Source organism: Gavialis gangeticus, unplaced genomic scaffold (assembly GCF_001723915.1).
Source record: "Gavialis gangeticus isolate Ggan-Ray unplaced genomic scaffold, GavGan_comp1, whole genome shotgun sequence".
Classification (NCBI taxonomy): Eukaryota; Metazoa; Chordata; order Crocodylia; family Gavialidae; genus Gavialis; species Gavialis gangeticus.
The window spans coordinates 85,377,072-85,394,848 of NW_017729033.1; the positions used below are offsets into that span (position 1 = coordinate 85,377,072).

Here is a 17,777-nt window from a genome sequence, read left to right on the forward strand (position 1 = left end):
ACAAAATGCATTCACATCCCAGAAGAGAAAAGACCCCAAAGTGTATCTAGCCCAGGAAACAGACATTTGTAAGCTTACTCAAACCTTTTCAACAGGAAAATAATCCTGCCCCAAATGCCAGTCTGTACAATAAGTTGGGCATGCATTGGGATACAAAACCCATTTGAAAGTCAGAAAAGTACCCAATGCCTAGTACAGTGGTGCTCAGATTTGAGGCACTACCCTACTATTATTAAATATGAACACTAACCACAATCTCATATTTCAATCAAACTAATTTGCAGCATGAAAGTCTTTAAAATATATTCATCCACTGCTTAAGTTTCCTGAAACTAATTACTTTACCCAATTACTTACATTATTTTTACACAAAAATAATCAATAATACCATCCCTCTTTTTGCAAAAAGTATTCCCAGGTTATTTATTGAACATAAGGGTTCAGAACATTCCTCTAATTTCAGTGAAATGTTGGTGGTGGGGAATTGCAAAACACCAGCCCTAGTCAGCCCTTTGTATCTACATTTCATTTGAACCAAAATGCCCTAGCAGGGTTTCAGTGATAACTCCAAGAAAGAGTGCCATCCACTGTATTGCTACTATAAGGGACACCACTTGGCAGTAACTTTTTGTAGAGAAATATTCATGCATTTACTGCACAGTAATCCAATATAAAATAGCTAACTGAACCCACTTGGCTGTGATTAGTTTTCCACTACTTCTGCCTAACGTGAATAGTCAAATGCCTTGAAGGTGATAAAGAAATTTTCTGAAGGTGATAATAAAGAAACGAGAAAGTTGACCAATGTGTGCCCTATCTTTCTCACAAATACTCAATAACTCTGATATTTCCCCATGAACAAATGAAAACAGATCGAATTACCTTTGACTTCTGGATAGTACAGAAAAGGCTTTGGTTCACTTGTTTCCAGATCAGATTTCCGTCGCAGTTGAACAAATACAGATGCTGGTTTTGTGATATTGACATCTCTGTACTTGGGGGTTTTGAACACAATAGCAAACTGTGAACAACATGGATCAGCAGATTAGTCAGGGACACTGTTTTCTGCAATAGGGTACTGCTTTACATCTTAAGGTTTTTAACTTTGTGGGAGTTTGGAGGAAAATTATTTCTGCATGATCTGACAGAGAGGTAACAAGAAGGTTCTGCACTCTGGATAGCAGTGGCATCGGTGGCTGGATTGGTGCTGGACCAGAAGCAGCAGCAGCTCCATTCTCGCAACCCCTCTATGCTGGTGCCCATGGTTCATGCCCTAGTTTTCCACCCATAGTTACACTACTGGTCTGTCATAAATATAAACCGCTGTTTTATTTCTCATTTCTACTTTGAAGTTCATTAAAAATGAATGTCCATTTTAAAAGGCTGAGTTGCCTTGAGAGATACTAAAGCATCATACTTGGCTATTAGGTTTTCCTCTGTTACTTTTTCCACTCTGAACAGATTTCTCAGCGTCCCTGAAATAGTTAACTCATTTTTGCCATGGAAGTTCTTTGCCTTGGTATATATCCCTTTATTATTTAAGGACCACATTTTACAGATACCTTTTAATTAAGATTTTAACTTTTTTCATCTGCATCTATCATTTATCTTTAAATGAGGCAGAAGAATTACCAAAAGAAGTTAATGACAGGAAAGATTAGTTCGGGGAATTAACCTCAATGGTTCCAATCTAGTTTTAGTTGCTAGAGAACTAAAAGAAGGCAGGGCGGATTTGTACCTTACAAACTAACTAAATTAGAGCTGGAGAAGCTTTTATGAATATTGGCTTGCTTCATCATAGCATCTGAGAAAGTAAGCAGAGGCTTATGTGTCTCTGATTTTAGGTATAAATCTACCCAGCCTTCTGTGTGAATTCAGGCAAACACAACTAACACTCTACAGAAGTGAAAGTCATCCACAAGTGATAGCTCTTTGGTCACTTACCTGTCTATGTACATCTGTAGGAGAAAAATCTCCAAAACCTTCCCACATTCCACCATTTTCATCTTCCTCATAAAAACGAATTTGAATGTCATCTATGATGATTAGGAGAGAGTTAATGAATGAACAAATTATGGGTTTTAGGCTAGTTTTATTTCTAAAACAAAAATAATATGCTGCATGGCAGTTCTAACAGCTCATTTCAGGAGATTTTACTTTTTTCTTAGCATTAAAGTATACTGCATATGCAAAGTGAAGATTAAAGATTTCAGGGTAATGGAAAAGAATTCTTTCTAATGCTGAATTTCACCCAACATTTCTTTCCTGTGGTAACATGCTACATTAAGAATACATTTGTCATCTTTATATACCATATTTACTCAAATACAGGATAAGATTTCTTCCACTCAACCAGCATGGGGGGGTGAGGGGGGAAGCCCCTCATTTTACACTTGCATACAAGGAAATCTCATTAAATATATTGCCCATCATTAACCTGCTGCCAAAAGCAGCACATGCTCAGTAATGGAAACCATCTATGAAGTTGACTATTCACAGCCAACACTGAGCATTACTATAGAATACATGGCCCATAGTGGACAAACATACTGATAGGACCTTTTTTTGTGGCCCTTATAAAATGGGTGGATACTCCCTCTGCAACAAACATGGCACTGGGCCTGGAGGTACCGCAATACCAGTCTGGCACTGGGAGGGCCAGAGCCAGTCTTGATACTGTCCCTTTAGTGCCAAAAATGCACTACATTTGATCTTAATCAAAAAGGCCAAGATGCTGATAGGAACTTACCACAAAGATAGGTCAACCTATCTGAATAAGATATATGGCAATAGTCACTGAGCAGTTTTCTTTAGCACCAACTCTTTTCCAAGTCATGGTGAGCCACTATATTGCATACGGTTCTACATCCTCTTCACTCCCACAGCTGAGCAGTGCCTTTTCTTTCCCATTTCCAATGACTCCTATTTCCTCACCAGCCTTAAATGTCTGGCAAACATCACCAAATGGGGCTCCAAACACTTCAGCCAGAATCCCTCTTTTGACCCCTATCTCAGCTTATCACAAACTATTAGTGTTGCCCCACTATTAGCTTATCACAAACTATTAGTGGACCCTTTGTGTAGAGGTATTTGCAGTATACACACGTATTGAGCAGAGCTGCGCTGCGGGTCATCACGGCCTGAAATGCTGTTGACTCTGCAGGGGTCCATCCCAATGAACTGTACAATAAGTCATGAACCTTTTGGCTTTGGACTAATACCATGCATAGTTTGTAGGTACAAAACTGCTGCTTAAAAACATGCGTATGGAGTACCTGTGTTAAAAGTTGCAGCAGTTTCAAAAAAGGTAAATGCATCAATTCTGGATGAACTAAGTCTATGGGTACTATACACAAATTGTTACAGGTATGTTTATTTCAAAGTCAGTATTTTCAAATTTACTGCTCACTTCCGTGTGTTCAGGAAGAGCAGGGTCTGACTGTAAGGAAGGGGAGAAAGGTCTGCAGAAGGAAAAAGCTGGGTGGAGGCAGAGTGCAAGGGAAGATTTATTTTCCCTGCTGTAGTAGTGGGAAGAAAATAAATTCAAGGCAAACCTCCCATAATTAGACTCAATACCTGGAAAATTATAACAAATTTGTAAGTTTCCCATATATTGAATCTAATTATTGGGAGGGTTGTTTTATAATCAAGGTTGTCTTATATTGGAGTAAATACGGTAGATCAATTATGTTAAAGTATTATATGAGGTCTAATTCTGATTTCACTTGCACCAGTTTTACATCAGCATAATTCTAGTGACCTAACTGGAGTTAATGTTTATTTACACAGAGGTAAGAGGAAAATTAAACCCTCTGTCCCTTCTTATTCCAAGGTTAAAAGGAATTTCTATAGCAACTTTATATAGAATAACTGCAAGGAAGAAAGACATGACGGCATCAAAGACAAAAATCCCGTTTCTAATCGTCTAAATTCAGAAAACTGAATCAAACCTGAACTGTTCAAGTTTTGACAAAAAAAAAAGAGTAACTTCTGCACTAGAGCTAAGCATGACAGCAACAGTCCTGAGCTAAGACACTCCAGCAACGCACTTCATCTCCATGTCATAAAGTAGTAGGAGAGAGAAAGAAGTTCCATCTCTGCACAAGCTTCTTTGAGGAGAAGTAGAAATAGGGTGCCCTGGATACTCTTTCTTTGGTTCTCTTGGTATGGGGGGGAAGGAGATGAATAGGGAGATTGAGGAAGGAGGGAGGTGAAACTGACCAAAAAAAAAGTAATAAAATTTTCTAAGTGCTATTGATGGGAAGGGTCATTGGAGCTTCCTCCTAACCCTGACTCGGTCAGCAGCAAGACTGAGAATGACTACTTCCCCCCCGTTGCCCTGTGCGTTGACATTCTTAGAGCACAAAGATTTCAGAGGCAATAGGATTGGGGAAATCCCACACAGGCTAAGGGGAAACCCCACTTTGGGGCTTCCATTTAGTCATCCTTTTTTTTTTTTTCTTTTAAAGAAATCTTACATTTTACTTGATCCTCTTAAAAGCAGAAGGGTTTACAGTACAGAGGGGAGGAAAAAAAAATTCTCAAAACTCCATCAGTTTGTTCCCTAGATAACAGGGTGGCATGTTCCCATGCCCATCTTTACCATAGTCTGGAATAACAGAAATGCTTGAATCAGCCTAACATCATGGGAGGGAGTTGACTCTCTAGTCAGGTGGAAAACTAAGCACATCACCACAGATCTAAATTGGAGCAGTGGTGCCCAGTTGTTTCACGCTATTGCTTGAAATACTCAAATCTTCGAATTTTTGTGTTTAATTCCATTCATGTGAGCTGGGAATCAGAATTGTGTAAACAACCAATAGCTAATATCTTTACATTTGTGCATCTAAAATGAGGTGTTCAAGCCCACACTTAGTTTCTGATCCTGGAAATACAGAAGACCAAGAGTAGTGTTTGCTGCTCTGAGTCAGTGGGATGTCTCAAACTGCACATGCACTGTAATTCTTCATGTTCAGCTGCTCTGACATCTACGTATATAAGATGCAGTTTTCAGCAGAGCTGGGCAGGTGCGGCTCACATTGGTCACTGTAGCTGTTGGGGGCCACGGGGTGGGGACAGTGAGTCCAGAACTATATATACCTGATGTTTCACCAAATCCATGAGCAGCTTAGGGGCTAGAATACAAATTTTAAAAGGGACTGAGGTGGTACCCTAACCCCTGCCTGCTGCTTTGAGAAGGAGACCTGCAAACCATCTCAAACCCCAACATAAATCCATCTACTTTGGAGTGGGAAGTCTTTTCACCCATTAATCCTAACAACTGCTAATCTGATTTTCAGAAATGCCGAGAACTTGCTAATTGGGCTGAAGTCAGTGGGAGCTGTGGTAGCTCAGCCCCACTGCACATTAGTCCATCACTGCAAGTGTTATGCACTGGTTACATGAAAAAAGCATCAATAACTTTAACCAAATGGGTTGACTTGAAACACTGGACAGTTTGGAACCTTTACCTTTTTGAACCTTATCACAGAGAAGGTAAATCTCTTCTCCTCCTGTCACACATCCTGCTGTTCTGTCCATTCTTACAATCTTTAAATTGGATGCATTGGGGGCTTCTGTTGAAAGGGATGAGTTAAAACAAGAAAATATCATTTTCTCTGATGACAATTCTAGGCTAAACAGAAAGCACAGAAATATGATAAAAGCTAAGCCACAAAAAAGATCCACATGACAGTCTGAATTTCTGTTTTAATGAAAGAGAAGAATAAACCCATTACTTGGAAAAGGTATGATCTCATAATTCCCTGCAAAGGAGGCTGACTTGCTTGAGAATTTTTCCTGACTACAGTAGAACTTCACTCACTGCAGTGTTACTACAGCGCTACCACTGTAGCAGTAAAGTAATGTAGAGGTGAATCAAAATCTCAAACTCTACACTGGCTGAAAGACAGATGAGAATGGAGAATATTTTTTTCTATTGTTCTCCTGGCATGTGCTAATGCAACAACAATGAAAAGTAGCTCTCTCTTTGTTCTTAAATCTCTTGTTTCTGCTGTACAGTCTACATGAAAATAATTTTTAATCTCTGTCCAACTTGGGGTTCTGGCCACAAAGCCCACTTGTGACATGGACACTTACTACTTTTAGCAGAGAGGCCAAGGGTTGCGTGCACCATGGAAACAGCACTACCATCTCCCCATAAAAAAAGCACTGTACCTCTAGGTCATGTATGAGATAGACTGCCAGGGCAGTGTGGCAGATGCTTTCTCTGCCACTAGCTGTACTTGGTCTGTGGAGGATAACTTCAGGGGCACCACTCAAAAGGACTAACTTTACTTTAAAACACATTAAAAGAATGAATATAACCCAGTTCTTTTGAAATCAACAAAAAAATACCCCAAACATTCATTTGATGGGCTCAGATTATCAAATGACTGTCATCAGTATAAGACATTTAATAGCAAGAGAAGGAGGTACATTTCCTCCTCTACCCTCCTCACAAACAGAAGGTAGACTTTGATGCTCAGACTTGAAAAAAGCATAGGATAACATCAACTTCCTTTTAGTGTGGCTTAGTGCATGCTGTAACTAGTTCAACTTGTACTCTACCCTCCCCTCAGTATTTTGCTTTATACTGACATGTTTATTACAGTAACGAAATCAAACTGAAACTGTAGCAGTTGCTGAAGAAAATCAATGACACTCCTTAAATATACTGCTCTGTACTTCAATTCAGACTCCAGATCAGAAGTCTGACTTTTCCTTTTCCAGAGCCTGAAAGTAATACATATTACATACTTGTATCATTCCTTTATACGCTCTTTCCAAATTATTGCCGAATGCATGGCAGTAGGTAGGAGTATTGAAAAATTAGAGACACTTCAGAGGTGGTAAAAGTTTTTACATGGAGATACTGAAAATATTTGGATTGTTTAGCTTGGAAAAGAGACACAAATAGAAGGGATATGATAAAAGTACCACTATAAAATAGTGGACGACCTAGGAAAGGCAGATCAAGAACTACTGTGCCTGTCACAAAGCACAAAAACAAGCAAACAGTCAATTAAATTAAAAAGATGGCAAATTCAAAAATGCTAAAAGGAAATGCTTTTTCACACATGTAATTAGACTGTTAATCTGTCAAGAAGTTGAGGCCAAAATCATTGTTAAGATGCCAAAGGCAACAGGATTCTTATACAAACAGTATGATAATTCTAGATATTCTGAATTAACAATGACCAAAAATTGTGGGAGTAATATTAAAACTTCATACTTCAGGGTTTAAGCCAATCCCTGACTACTGGAAAGTAGGAAGAGACATAATGTGTCTAGAGGGAGTACGGAGACCAGCTTCTTATTTTCCTAATTATTTTTCTCCAGAACCTTTTTCCTTTCATTAATCAGAACCATATACTGTTCTCACTTGCACTGATGTAATTAGGAGTTATTTTACCAACTTCCATGGAGTTACCTCAAGTGTACACCTATGAGATCAGAATTGGATAGAATGTAACTATTTTAAAAAAATTGCAATACCTTTGTTGTTTTTTGCACAACATTGGTACCTGTGTCTCAGTATCTGTTGTTAGCATATACCCTGGTGTTTTTGTTTTGGGATTCTACTTCAAGAGTCAGGGTTTGTTTGTTAACCATATAATGCAGAAAGGCTTCTAGTGGAGCACATCAATTTTTGCTACTGACTACTCTCTTTGGAGTAGGGACACTAGACAGACCCTAGGTCTGACCCAGTAAAGTCATTCCTATATTCTGTGCTGCTAAGGGGAAAGAGGTGAAACTTGTAATTACAAAAAAAAAAAATAAAAGTCAATCCTTTTGTACTCACTGCTGTCATATATGGGATCTGATATGACAGGATCAAGTCTTCTTGTGAAGCAGCCATTGCTGTCAGGGAGGAAGGCTGTGAACATAAGGCGCACCACGCTGAGATCCATCTCTTTTGTCTGCTGAAATGCTGCCTGGCGAATGATTTCTTTTTCCCGATCTGGAACCAGTCAATGGCACAGATAAATTTATGCAAAAAGAATCCTACTTCCAAAAAGTATTGACAATTCTCACCAAAAACTGCTTTGATTTGGTTATTACCATCTTAACCAGCAGCTTCAAGTCTTTAAGAAATTTGAGGAGGGGCAAGTCATAGGATGCTGCACTTACTGTAACATATAAAATTACTTCCCTATCTATCTGCTTTTATTTACCTACTCAAAATTGTGCCAGGTACTTCATAGACCTGAAAATGGTACAATCCTAGCTTTCTGGAGTTTAAAATAGGCAGGAGTAAGACAGAAAAGGGCAAGGTTCACCCATATAAGATAGTGCAGTTGTTTAACCAAGAATTACACTGAGAAGCCAACCCTACAGACAAGTCTGCACTACCTCCATGAAGAGCCCAGGAACATAGCTGAGAAGTTCATTCCACACTTGCTCCTGCTCAGCAAGTATCAAAACCCAGAAACCTGGTAGTATATCCAGCATAAAGCTGCCCCTAGCACTTGCGAGGAAGCATGCCTAGGAGTGACTCTGGGCACGTGCAGCCCAGGCCTTCCATAGAGAGAATATTAACAAGCAAGAGGTACTTGCCAACTACTGGCCTGTGCTGTAGAGCAGCAGTTGTCAACAGGGGGTATGCGTACTCCTAGGGGTACTTAAAAAGGTCGTACAGGGGGCTTCCACCATTGCATGCACCCCAGTGGAGGCCCTGGGGAGATGTGCCCCCCTGATCTGTGCATAGGCTTTGCATGCCACTGCAACTGTCCTGAGAGTGGTGTGATGTCACGTGCTTGCCGCCACTGAGCTGTGCTGTGCCCCCTGCCCGCCCGGTCATGGCACGCATGTCGTATCGCACCACTCCCGGGCAGCTGCAGCACCACGCAAAATCCAGTGTGCAGCGGCAGCCACCTCCACCCCACACACAGATCAGGGGGGACACATGGCCCCTGGGCCTCCACCAGGGTGCGCACAGCAGTGGGAGCTCACCCCCGCCCCACCCCTGGATGAGCCACCTGGTTTCTGATTGTCCCATGACCTGACTTGGCAAGGGCTCCATTCACTCCAGCCCCTGCCCCTGTCTGTGCCCCACTCCCTCCCTCACCACAGGGCCCTCAATCTGCACCCATGTGGCCCTTTCCCCTCCCCTACATACATACCTGCTGGGCGGATGGGGGACCTGTATATGCACATGTGTGCACTCAGCCCCCTCCCCCTCAAATAATGTTAATATAAAGGGATACATGAGCTGAAACTCTGAGACAGAAGGAGTACACTTGTTAAAAAAGGCTGAAAACCCTTGCCATAGAGTGGAATTGGCCCTTCTGTCCTTCATTAACTGTATGCTACTGCTGGGAATAAGGCTGATTCTAGACTGCAAGGATGTGCATGAACTGGGGACTGAAGGGGGGATATGCTTTTTTCAGAGCTCTTTATAACCATCAATAAGTTCTGATGATTCACAATAACAATACAACATGACTCCAACTATCAGCCTATTAAGCAACATTATGGTTGGCAGTAATGGTGGCAATGCTGGCAGATAGTTTAGTTTTAACTGCATGTTGGCAACAGACCAACCCTTAAAAGCATGCAAGCCTCTCAAAACCGATGTTTCTGCCTAGGCCTTATCCTGGCTGGGAATCAATCCTCTCAGGGCTAAAACCAGTTTTCAGCAGGCGTGCCATACAAGCCAAAGATACTTTCTCACTTACCTGATAATTGTCTTTCTCCACATCCTTCTACTTGGAGATAATTAAGTTCAGGATGCACTAAGAGTCCGGGATTGTACCCTTTTTTACAGGCATCTATCATGCGTGTTTCTAGAGTTTCAAATACTTTCTTCTTGGTGACGTGAAGTATTCCAAGGTTTGCAAACCTAGAAAAATATGATCATGAGAAACGTTTTTAGTTCCTTATGCACAAGCTGCAGTATGCAGTCTCTCTTTGTTACCGTAAGAGCTTAGAACATGATTTAAAACCACTAAAGTTAGTGGAAAAACTCCAAGGTCATTAGACTACTGAGGCAGTACTGCGTTCTCAAAAGCAAATTTTCAAATGCGGGTGCTTCAGTAGCTTTTTCAAACCTGATGACTTCACACTGAACTATACATCTGCATAAGCAGTAACTTGTTTTGTACATATGGTTATGGTGTGGATGCAACTTAGGAAATCTTTGAAATGTTGATACTCATTACATGCTCCAACTTGATTTTGGCAATGACAAAAAATGAGCAAACTCAGGAATTCGGGATTTTGGGAGCAAACTAAAACCAGTACAATGCTGTCTAAAGGACAAGAACTTTTTTATTATGATGCTTATTAGGCACTGAGCAGGGTAGATATGCACCTTATAGACTAACTAAATAAGATATGTACATAGATCATAAGGTTTTGTGAACTCAAGCTCACTTCACCAGATGCACAAAGTAGTGCTCACTTCACCAAAGGACAAGCACAGAGTAGTTTATAAAGTGAAGTGAATGATTTTAATACACAAGATGGGAAGAAGTGAGGGAGGGGAAAGGGAGAGGGGGTTAGTATTAGGAGAGGCATACAAGCAAAAAAACCATAGGAACAAATGGGTCACAAAAGTTACTCCAGGTAATGGGATAAGAATCCATAGTCCCTGTTTAAACCACACTTAACACAGTCTGTGGATGATTTCTTGTTCCACAATTTCCTGTTCTAACTTTTTTAAAAGTTTGCTGTCTGAGAACATCAATTCTGAGACTAGCAATGGGATGTCGAAGGAGGTTAAACTGTTCTGCACCCCTGCTTAGCACTCTTAATTGATTCCTGAAAAACCAAGCATTAAGCAAAACTGAAAGTATTTGACGACCCAAGATAGCAATCGTAATTGTTTTTAATGACCCAAGGTGGTGACCAGGAGCATTATAATGAAACTCACTGAGCGCTAAGTGAAATCAGGTATCAATTTCAAAGGCATGTTATAGTGAAATAGCAGTAAGTTAAACAGCGTTAAGCGGGGGTTGCCTGTACTAGGTTCTGGCCATTCAGACACTGCAAGTAGTGGAAAATTAGAAGATAAGACCTATATTGAAAAAAAGCTGCTGACACATTCAGAATCACTAGTTACATCTAGAAGCATGACCACGGAGACAATAATCCAGTTTTCGTACGGACAGGAATGATTATGCTAATTATCTCATGGAAAGCCAGACAGGTTACAGGGGGAAAATAAAAGCCCTTTTCAAGATGAAAAAGAGTATCCAAACAAAGTTATTTAAATTGCCATAATTAAAGTTAGGTTAGCCTATTGGGCTTTAAACATCAAAAAGGTACAAACTTCAGACACTTGAAAGTTTTTCTCCCTCTCTCCAATTTTAGAAAACTTCATCTTCACCAAAGACATGCCATAGACCATGAAACTTACAGCAGTCAGCCTGAAACCTGATCTACAAATTTAGCTTGAAACCTGAAAATATAAATTTATAAGCCTGAGTACTTTAAACTAATACAAACAGATACTGTTTTAAGTGAACAAGAACAAACTAATCATGACTTTGGTACAGTCTTTATTGTTTTAACTGTACACAGCTTTTAGTAATTTAATGACAGCATGTTTATACCTCTTAAATTTCTTAATTAATTTTTAATTTCTTACTTAATCATGTATGTTTTCTTAACACCTATTGAAGGTGACTTGAAAATTTAAAAGAAATGCAATATTGGTAAGAATTTAAAATATCCAGATTTTCTCTCATAATTCTGCCTCCTCCATTTCTTAAGCAATATACTTACATTTTTTAAACGTTTTAAAAGCATATTGAATAATACAGAAAAAGTGACTTAAGCTCACCAAATTCCTATTAATGATTATCTGCTTAATTTTCTAGATTATAATAATTTCAAGATACATCTCTACTTCTGACATTTCAATGCTTATCTGCTGGGTTAAACAGACCAAATTTACTCCTGTATTTTAAGCTAAGAAAAAGAACAGAGCAGAAAATGAAGGACTAATACATTTTTACCCTCACAAATAACTATTTTTTAATATTTGATTCTCTGTCCACCACAAATGTTTGCCACAGACATGTCAATATACTTACCCTACCGCCATATCCTTTGGTCCTGCATTAACTGTACATACTCCATCTTCACAATATTTACCCACCAAACTGTGTGCATGCAAGTGGACAGACTTCCCATTGGTGACTAACTGAACGATTACTTTTGCAGGCCCAACATAATTGCAGATCTGCGAACAAGGGCAACAATTATTTAAAAAAACTGAACAGATTCTGGTTTCATCCAGATATTTTATAACACTACTAAATCTGAGCATACAAATTCACATATAGGAAATCAATATCTATTTCTACCAGAAACACGCATAAGATGGTTTGATATGATAAAATCATTTAATCACACAGAAGTCTTCTAATTTTTTTTGAAAAAATTAAAAGTGAAAACAACACAAATGACAGGATTAAACATAATTCATAAGAAAATAAAAATGTTGACGTACCGACTTCTTTTTTAACAGGAAGATAAATGTTTTACTTAGATCTTTTATACCAGACTAATTTAGAGATTAAATTCCATTCACTATATTTTACTGACACTGCATATTAAGATGATTAAAGAAAATGGTATATGTTTGAAATGAAAAACAATGTTTTGCCCAATGTGCAAGTGGTGAAGAAATTTAACAACATTATGAAGACTACTACATTCCTTTAAAATATTGTTATATTCTCATTACAATAACCCTCTCTGGCAGAAGTTTTACAGTGAGACATCTGAAATGAAATTAATTCTATATTAATTTAAAACACTGCATTCCCACATGGCACCTGGAAGCATTGAATCCATGTTTAATATTATTTGTGTGCACAGGCCCATTGTGGTCTCACTGAATTATACATGAGAATACAGTTAAATCTGTGCCTAAGACTATACTATACATGGTCAAGGCTATGACAAACTGTAAGCTTTGGTACCACTGTTGTAGAATCAGATGTGCAGGCGTTGGTCCACAGATCAAATCCAGCACTCAAAGCTCTAGCACATCTAGCTCACTGGGCTCCCCACAGATTCAGAAATTTGGCAGCAGGACGATCAGTGGCATTGTTAGCAAACTGGAGCAATTCATGCTGCCCCTGCTCCCCTACTATGACATTTCCAGACCTGTAGGAAGCCCTGTGGGCTAGGCGATACAGCTCCACAGGCCTAATCTCTGGTGTAGAACTGTTTCCACCACAGTTTCTTGTAATATCTACCCTTCTGACACAGGTTTTTAAGTGGTAGCTATAAAAGAGTAGTATTATGTATTAGAAACTGCAGGTTTTTAAAAGCAGATCCCCCACCCTCCTACATACTACAGTTAAGGCACGATTAACCAGTTAATCGTGCCTTAAGTTCTGATCCAGCTACACATTCAAATAGTTAATGGCATGATAAAAGAAGCAAAAAGTTACAAAGTTATTCCACAAAAAGGTGCAATAACTTCATAGCTTGTACTAGTCGCGGCATTAATTGAACGTGTGGCCAAGTACTTCCCTGTGGCTGGGGGCCCCAGCGACTGAGGCACCACCTATTGCCAGACCTACAGCTGACAAAGATCATAGAGGTAGCAGTGTTTCCTATACTTCCCCCACTGTGAGCCTTAGCAGCAGCAGTGCTTGCAATGGGAAGAATGTTGACCCTCCCGTGAGCCTTGTAAGGTATAGGGCTTGCAGTGAAGACAGTGCAAGGAACACTGCTCCCCCTGTGAGCGTTGTCAGCTTCAGGGCTGCTGATGCTGCCTCACGCTCCCAGAAGTTCCCCTGCTGCTGGGCTTCCTGGGGCTCCTCCTGCACTGGCAATAAGGCACGATGGGATATAATGAGCAATCCCACAATGCACCTACCTCCTGCCATGCACCTGTGGCATGGCAGGTGGCATGACTGTGGATCATCATTAGATCCCATTGCACCTTTACCTGCACATGTAGAGGGGCCCTGAACTATATAAGGAATTTAGTTTACTTATCTATTTATAAGAGATTTACTTTGTGCATTATATCTTTTAGATCTCCATCTAGGTTTCTCCATATTGCATTAATCAGCTCTATTATCAATTATATATATCTTTCAAAGTATACCTAGTACAAACTTGTCAGATCCAGCATCTCTTACACAGCCTTCCCTAGTTTGACTTCCTTAACTAACCATTTTATCAGTAAGTCTTTCTTCATGTTTAACACTGAATAACAACCCTCAAGCAAAATCCTTTTGTACAACAGGAATGTGTAGATTTTATCCACAAGGATATGAAAGGGTGATGGTAAACTTTAAAGGTAGTGAACAAACCTGCAATGAATTATTTCAGTTTGTTAGGTGGGCAAGACACTGATGCCCACAAATCACCATTTCACTATAACTGGTCTTGCTCACTTTCTTTTTGCCCTTTCACCACCACCCCAGTTCCATTTCATAGCAGTTGGAAGCCTCAGCATTTGCTCAGTGCCCTCCCACTGCTCCAACAGACTACTAAAAACATCTGTTCCAGGAGGCATGCATATATGTAAAAGTACACTTAATGCTTCTTGACTGTACTATTCTATAATGATGCTAGTTGTGAAAGTATGCTGTGGGCTAAATGCAACTAATATGAACTCTGAAATTGTAATCCTAACTCCGATTGTGAATCGACCTACAGCCTTGGATTATTCATCGTCATACACAACTTAATTGTCTCACTTTTCTTATTAATAAAGGTAAATAATACTAATTATTTGCCACCTTCAAGAGGGTATGATGATTATTACTTAATGTTTGCAGAGTGATTTGAGAATAAAAATTGTTACATAAATCTCAATAGCAGCAGCAATGGTAACAACTCTATAGAACAGGTCTTCTTGTTTCCTGTTTTTGACATATGCAGATTCCCTGGTCTTATATACCTATATTAATATTTCTAATTTATGTCCCTGATCTTATACACCTACATTAATATTTATCATTTTTAAGGTGTGTAATCTTGGCATACCAGAAGAGTTTAAAGCAGTTCTATATCAACTGTAGAAACCACACTGAAACAGTATGTTCAATGTATGTATCCGTATGTTCAATTTCAATATTCAACAGTATGTTCAATGTGTGTATCAGTATGTTCAATTTCAATATTGCTGTTGAATTGTGGACAACATTCACAGTATTTCACAATTAATTCAAAATTTCATCTGAAAACAGACAAGCTTCTTTGGGAAAATCTGATATCTTTTATTAGACCAACGCAAAGATATTGGATTTACCCAAGGAACCTTGTTGCCCATGTCCTTAGACTAACATGGCTATAACCAACACCCCTGAAATCTGAAAACAGGTAATTTACATATGAACTAACCAAATCTTAATACTAAGAGCTCAGAAATATGGTGACAGACAGACTCTGTATATACTGTTTCTAGAAAATTATATAAAATGTAATGGTACTGAATACTTAAAGGATGCCAATATAAAAGAAGATAAAATGCAACAAGAATAGTAACACTTGTACCAGCAGAATATTTCTGTTTTGTAGTGTTCATAAACCAAAACAAACAAGGAAATAACCAAATATTTTAGTTTTAACATGGTAATGAGGATCAAATGAAAGGCAGAAAAAAAAAAAAAGAGGCAATCCAGGAATAGTATAAAGTTTTCTCTGCATCCAGTATTTCAAAAAGCAGCATTCTCTTCTGATTAAATCAAATATAGAAATGTGAGTCTACAGCATTTTTAAGTGACAGATTTGGTTTAGAGATTAAAGGTACACAGTCAATTTGAAATCTAGTCAATCGTTTGAAAGCACTTTCAGTTACTTCTCTGCTTCCCAAGTCCAAATTCCAGCTAATGTTATGGGTTTATAAAACACACTTCCCTATTTTAGAGATGTTTTGCCTCTTGCTCATGTGAGCAGGGAGCATAACTGCCTGGTAGGCTACAAAATGCAAATAGTGAAGCTAACCATAAAAGTTATGTGGAATACATAAAAACAAAATGCAAAAACTGTTAATCCCCCTTACTTGCTAATTAGTTTAATTTATAGCAACCAGAAAGAACACACCTCAAATCAGAAGGGACAGTTCTGTTAGACCTCTGTTTAGCTATTTCCACCCATAGGTATATGCAGGATGAAAGCCTTAGGTATTGTACAGAAGTAGGACATATTTAAATAGCTGTCTGAATTTGCTTTTGTTTGACAGTGTTAGACTAGGATTTTCAGACTTGATGCCTAAAAATGTAGCACACAAGTGATCCAATCTGACTGAAATCAATGGGAGTTGCAGATCTTCAGCTCCCCTGAAAAAAAAATCAAGCTACTCATATAGAATTAAGTTCTCAGCTTTAAGAACCCAAATGTTGGTCTAAGGATGTCAGTGGCTTAAATACAAGAACTCTCATTGACTTAAGCCTTGGCAGAATTTGATCCAATGAATTTTAACAGAGGCAAAGAGTTGTTATGGCAAATTTTGTTTATGCTTGGATATTAATATCAATCACGTTTGGCTAGTCACATTAAGCAGCTGAGGTATAAATATTCTCTTAAAATATACTTAAATCCCATAATCAATTATGCTAGAGTTCAATTTCTATGGGAAGAAAACTCATATAATTCTCTTTTTTTCTCCAGGAAGACATGTTAACTGAATCCTTAAAAAAATACTAGTCTGTAATCTCACTAATTTTAATAGGAACACTTTCTAGAGTCAAGGTATGTTAGGGTCAACCCAAATGATGAAAAATACAAAGCTTCCTAGTACTTTCCTTTTTCAGCACATCATCAATGGGTTTGGCAATTCAAGAATAATACTTGAGTTTATGGGTGTGTTTGCATGGCTCAGGACCTAAGCACCCAGTTTCATAGTTAGTAGGGTCAGAAGGGACCTGAGCAGACCATTAAGTCCGACCCCCTGCCATGGCAGGAAAGAGTACTGGGGTCAAACGACCCCAGCAAGGTGTTTGTTTAGCCAGCAGTGTTTGTCTATGCAAGATAGATGAGTATTTTCCACACAACAATTCTTGTGGATGTCTTGTGATAACTTTCCAAGTACATAAAATAAGCAGAGAAAAAGTTATGAATAAAGCAGTTCAGATGTTTCAATAAACAGATAACATAGGCTAGTCACGTTTCACTTTTGTGTTGTAAGAATGCCTTGAAAGACATGTGTAGGCTTACATTTAGTTATCTGCATGCTACACATGCTCTACCTTCTTCTTCATCTGGCATTATTCTTATGAACATGAAGATTAGGAGCATTATAATGCCATCAGTCAAGTTTTATACATCACAGTTTTCTGTGTTGAGTTCCTTGTATAAAGACAACAAAAATAAAAGTAATTGCAGATGTTCATCTTGTGTTAGTTCTCCAGTGCTGTCATGCATGTAACTGAAAATTAACTTTTCTTGCAATGGAGATGCCCCATAGTGAACAATCACACATGCCTAATTTAATATTTTCTGTAGCGTGCTCTGATGATTGTGTTATAATAATAATAATCATAATAATAATAATAATAGCTGGTGTACAAATATAAAATGGCACATGAGACTAATTCCATGAGGCTGCACATGCCCACAAGATTTTCTTTATTATGGTATACACATTACTGATTTCTGGGTGCACTGTTGCAGTAAGTGTAAATCCTTCCTGATATGTGAAGCTATATTAAAACTGCACCAGCTCAACTGAAAGTAATAGTCTCAATTCAGGGGTTAAGGATGAAGTTCTATGATATTTTTTATAAAGAAGGCCAGACCAGATTAATATAATGGTTCCTCATGGCTGTCAAATGTAGGAAGGGAGGAGAAGTGGAAGA

At 38.7% G+C, this 17,777-nt stretch overlaps 1 protein-coding gene across 4 annotated transcripts in view; it reads right to left on the reverse strand.

Annotated features, from left to right (window-relative positions):
• Positions 1 to 17,777, reverse strand: part of NFKB1 (nuclear factor kappa B subunit 1) — an 80,932-nt gene that overhangs the window by 24,179 nt on the left and 38,976 nt on the right. For 3 of the 4 annotated variants that reach the window (XM_019526235.1, XM_019526236.1, XM_019526234.1), the window contains exons 6-11: positions 12,042 to 12,190; positions 9,681 to 9,844; positions 7,805 to 7,963; positions 5,472 to 5,576; positions 1,945 to 2,036; positions 883 to 1,021 (exon numbers count right to left, since the gene is read on the reverse strand). In XM_019526235.1, the coding sequence (XP_019381780.1) occupies positions 883 to 1,021; positions 1,945 to 2,036; positions 5,472 to 5,576; positions 7,805 to 7,963; positions 9,681 to 9,844; positions 12,042 to 12,190 (808 nt within the window). Of the gene's footprint in view, positions 1 to 882; positions 1,022 to 1,944; positions 2,037 to 5,471; positions 5,577 to 7,804; positions 7,964 to 9,680; positions 9,845 to 12,041; positions 12,191 to 17,136; positions 17,234 to 17,777 lie in introns of those variants that run through there. The other variant, XM_019526237.1, reaches the window with a different exon arrangement.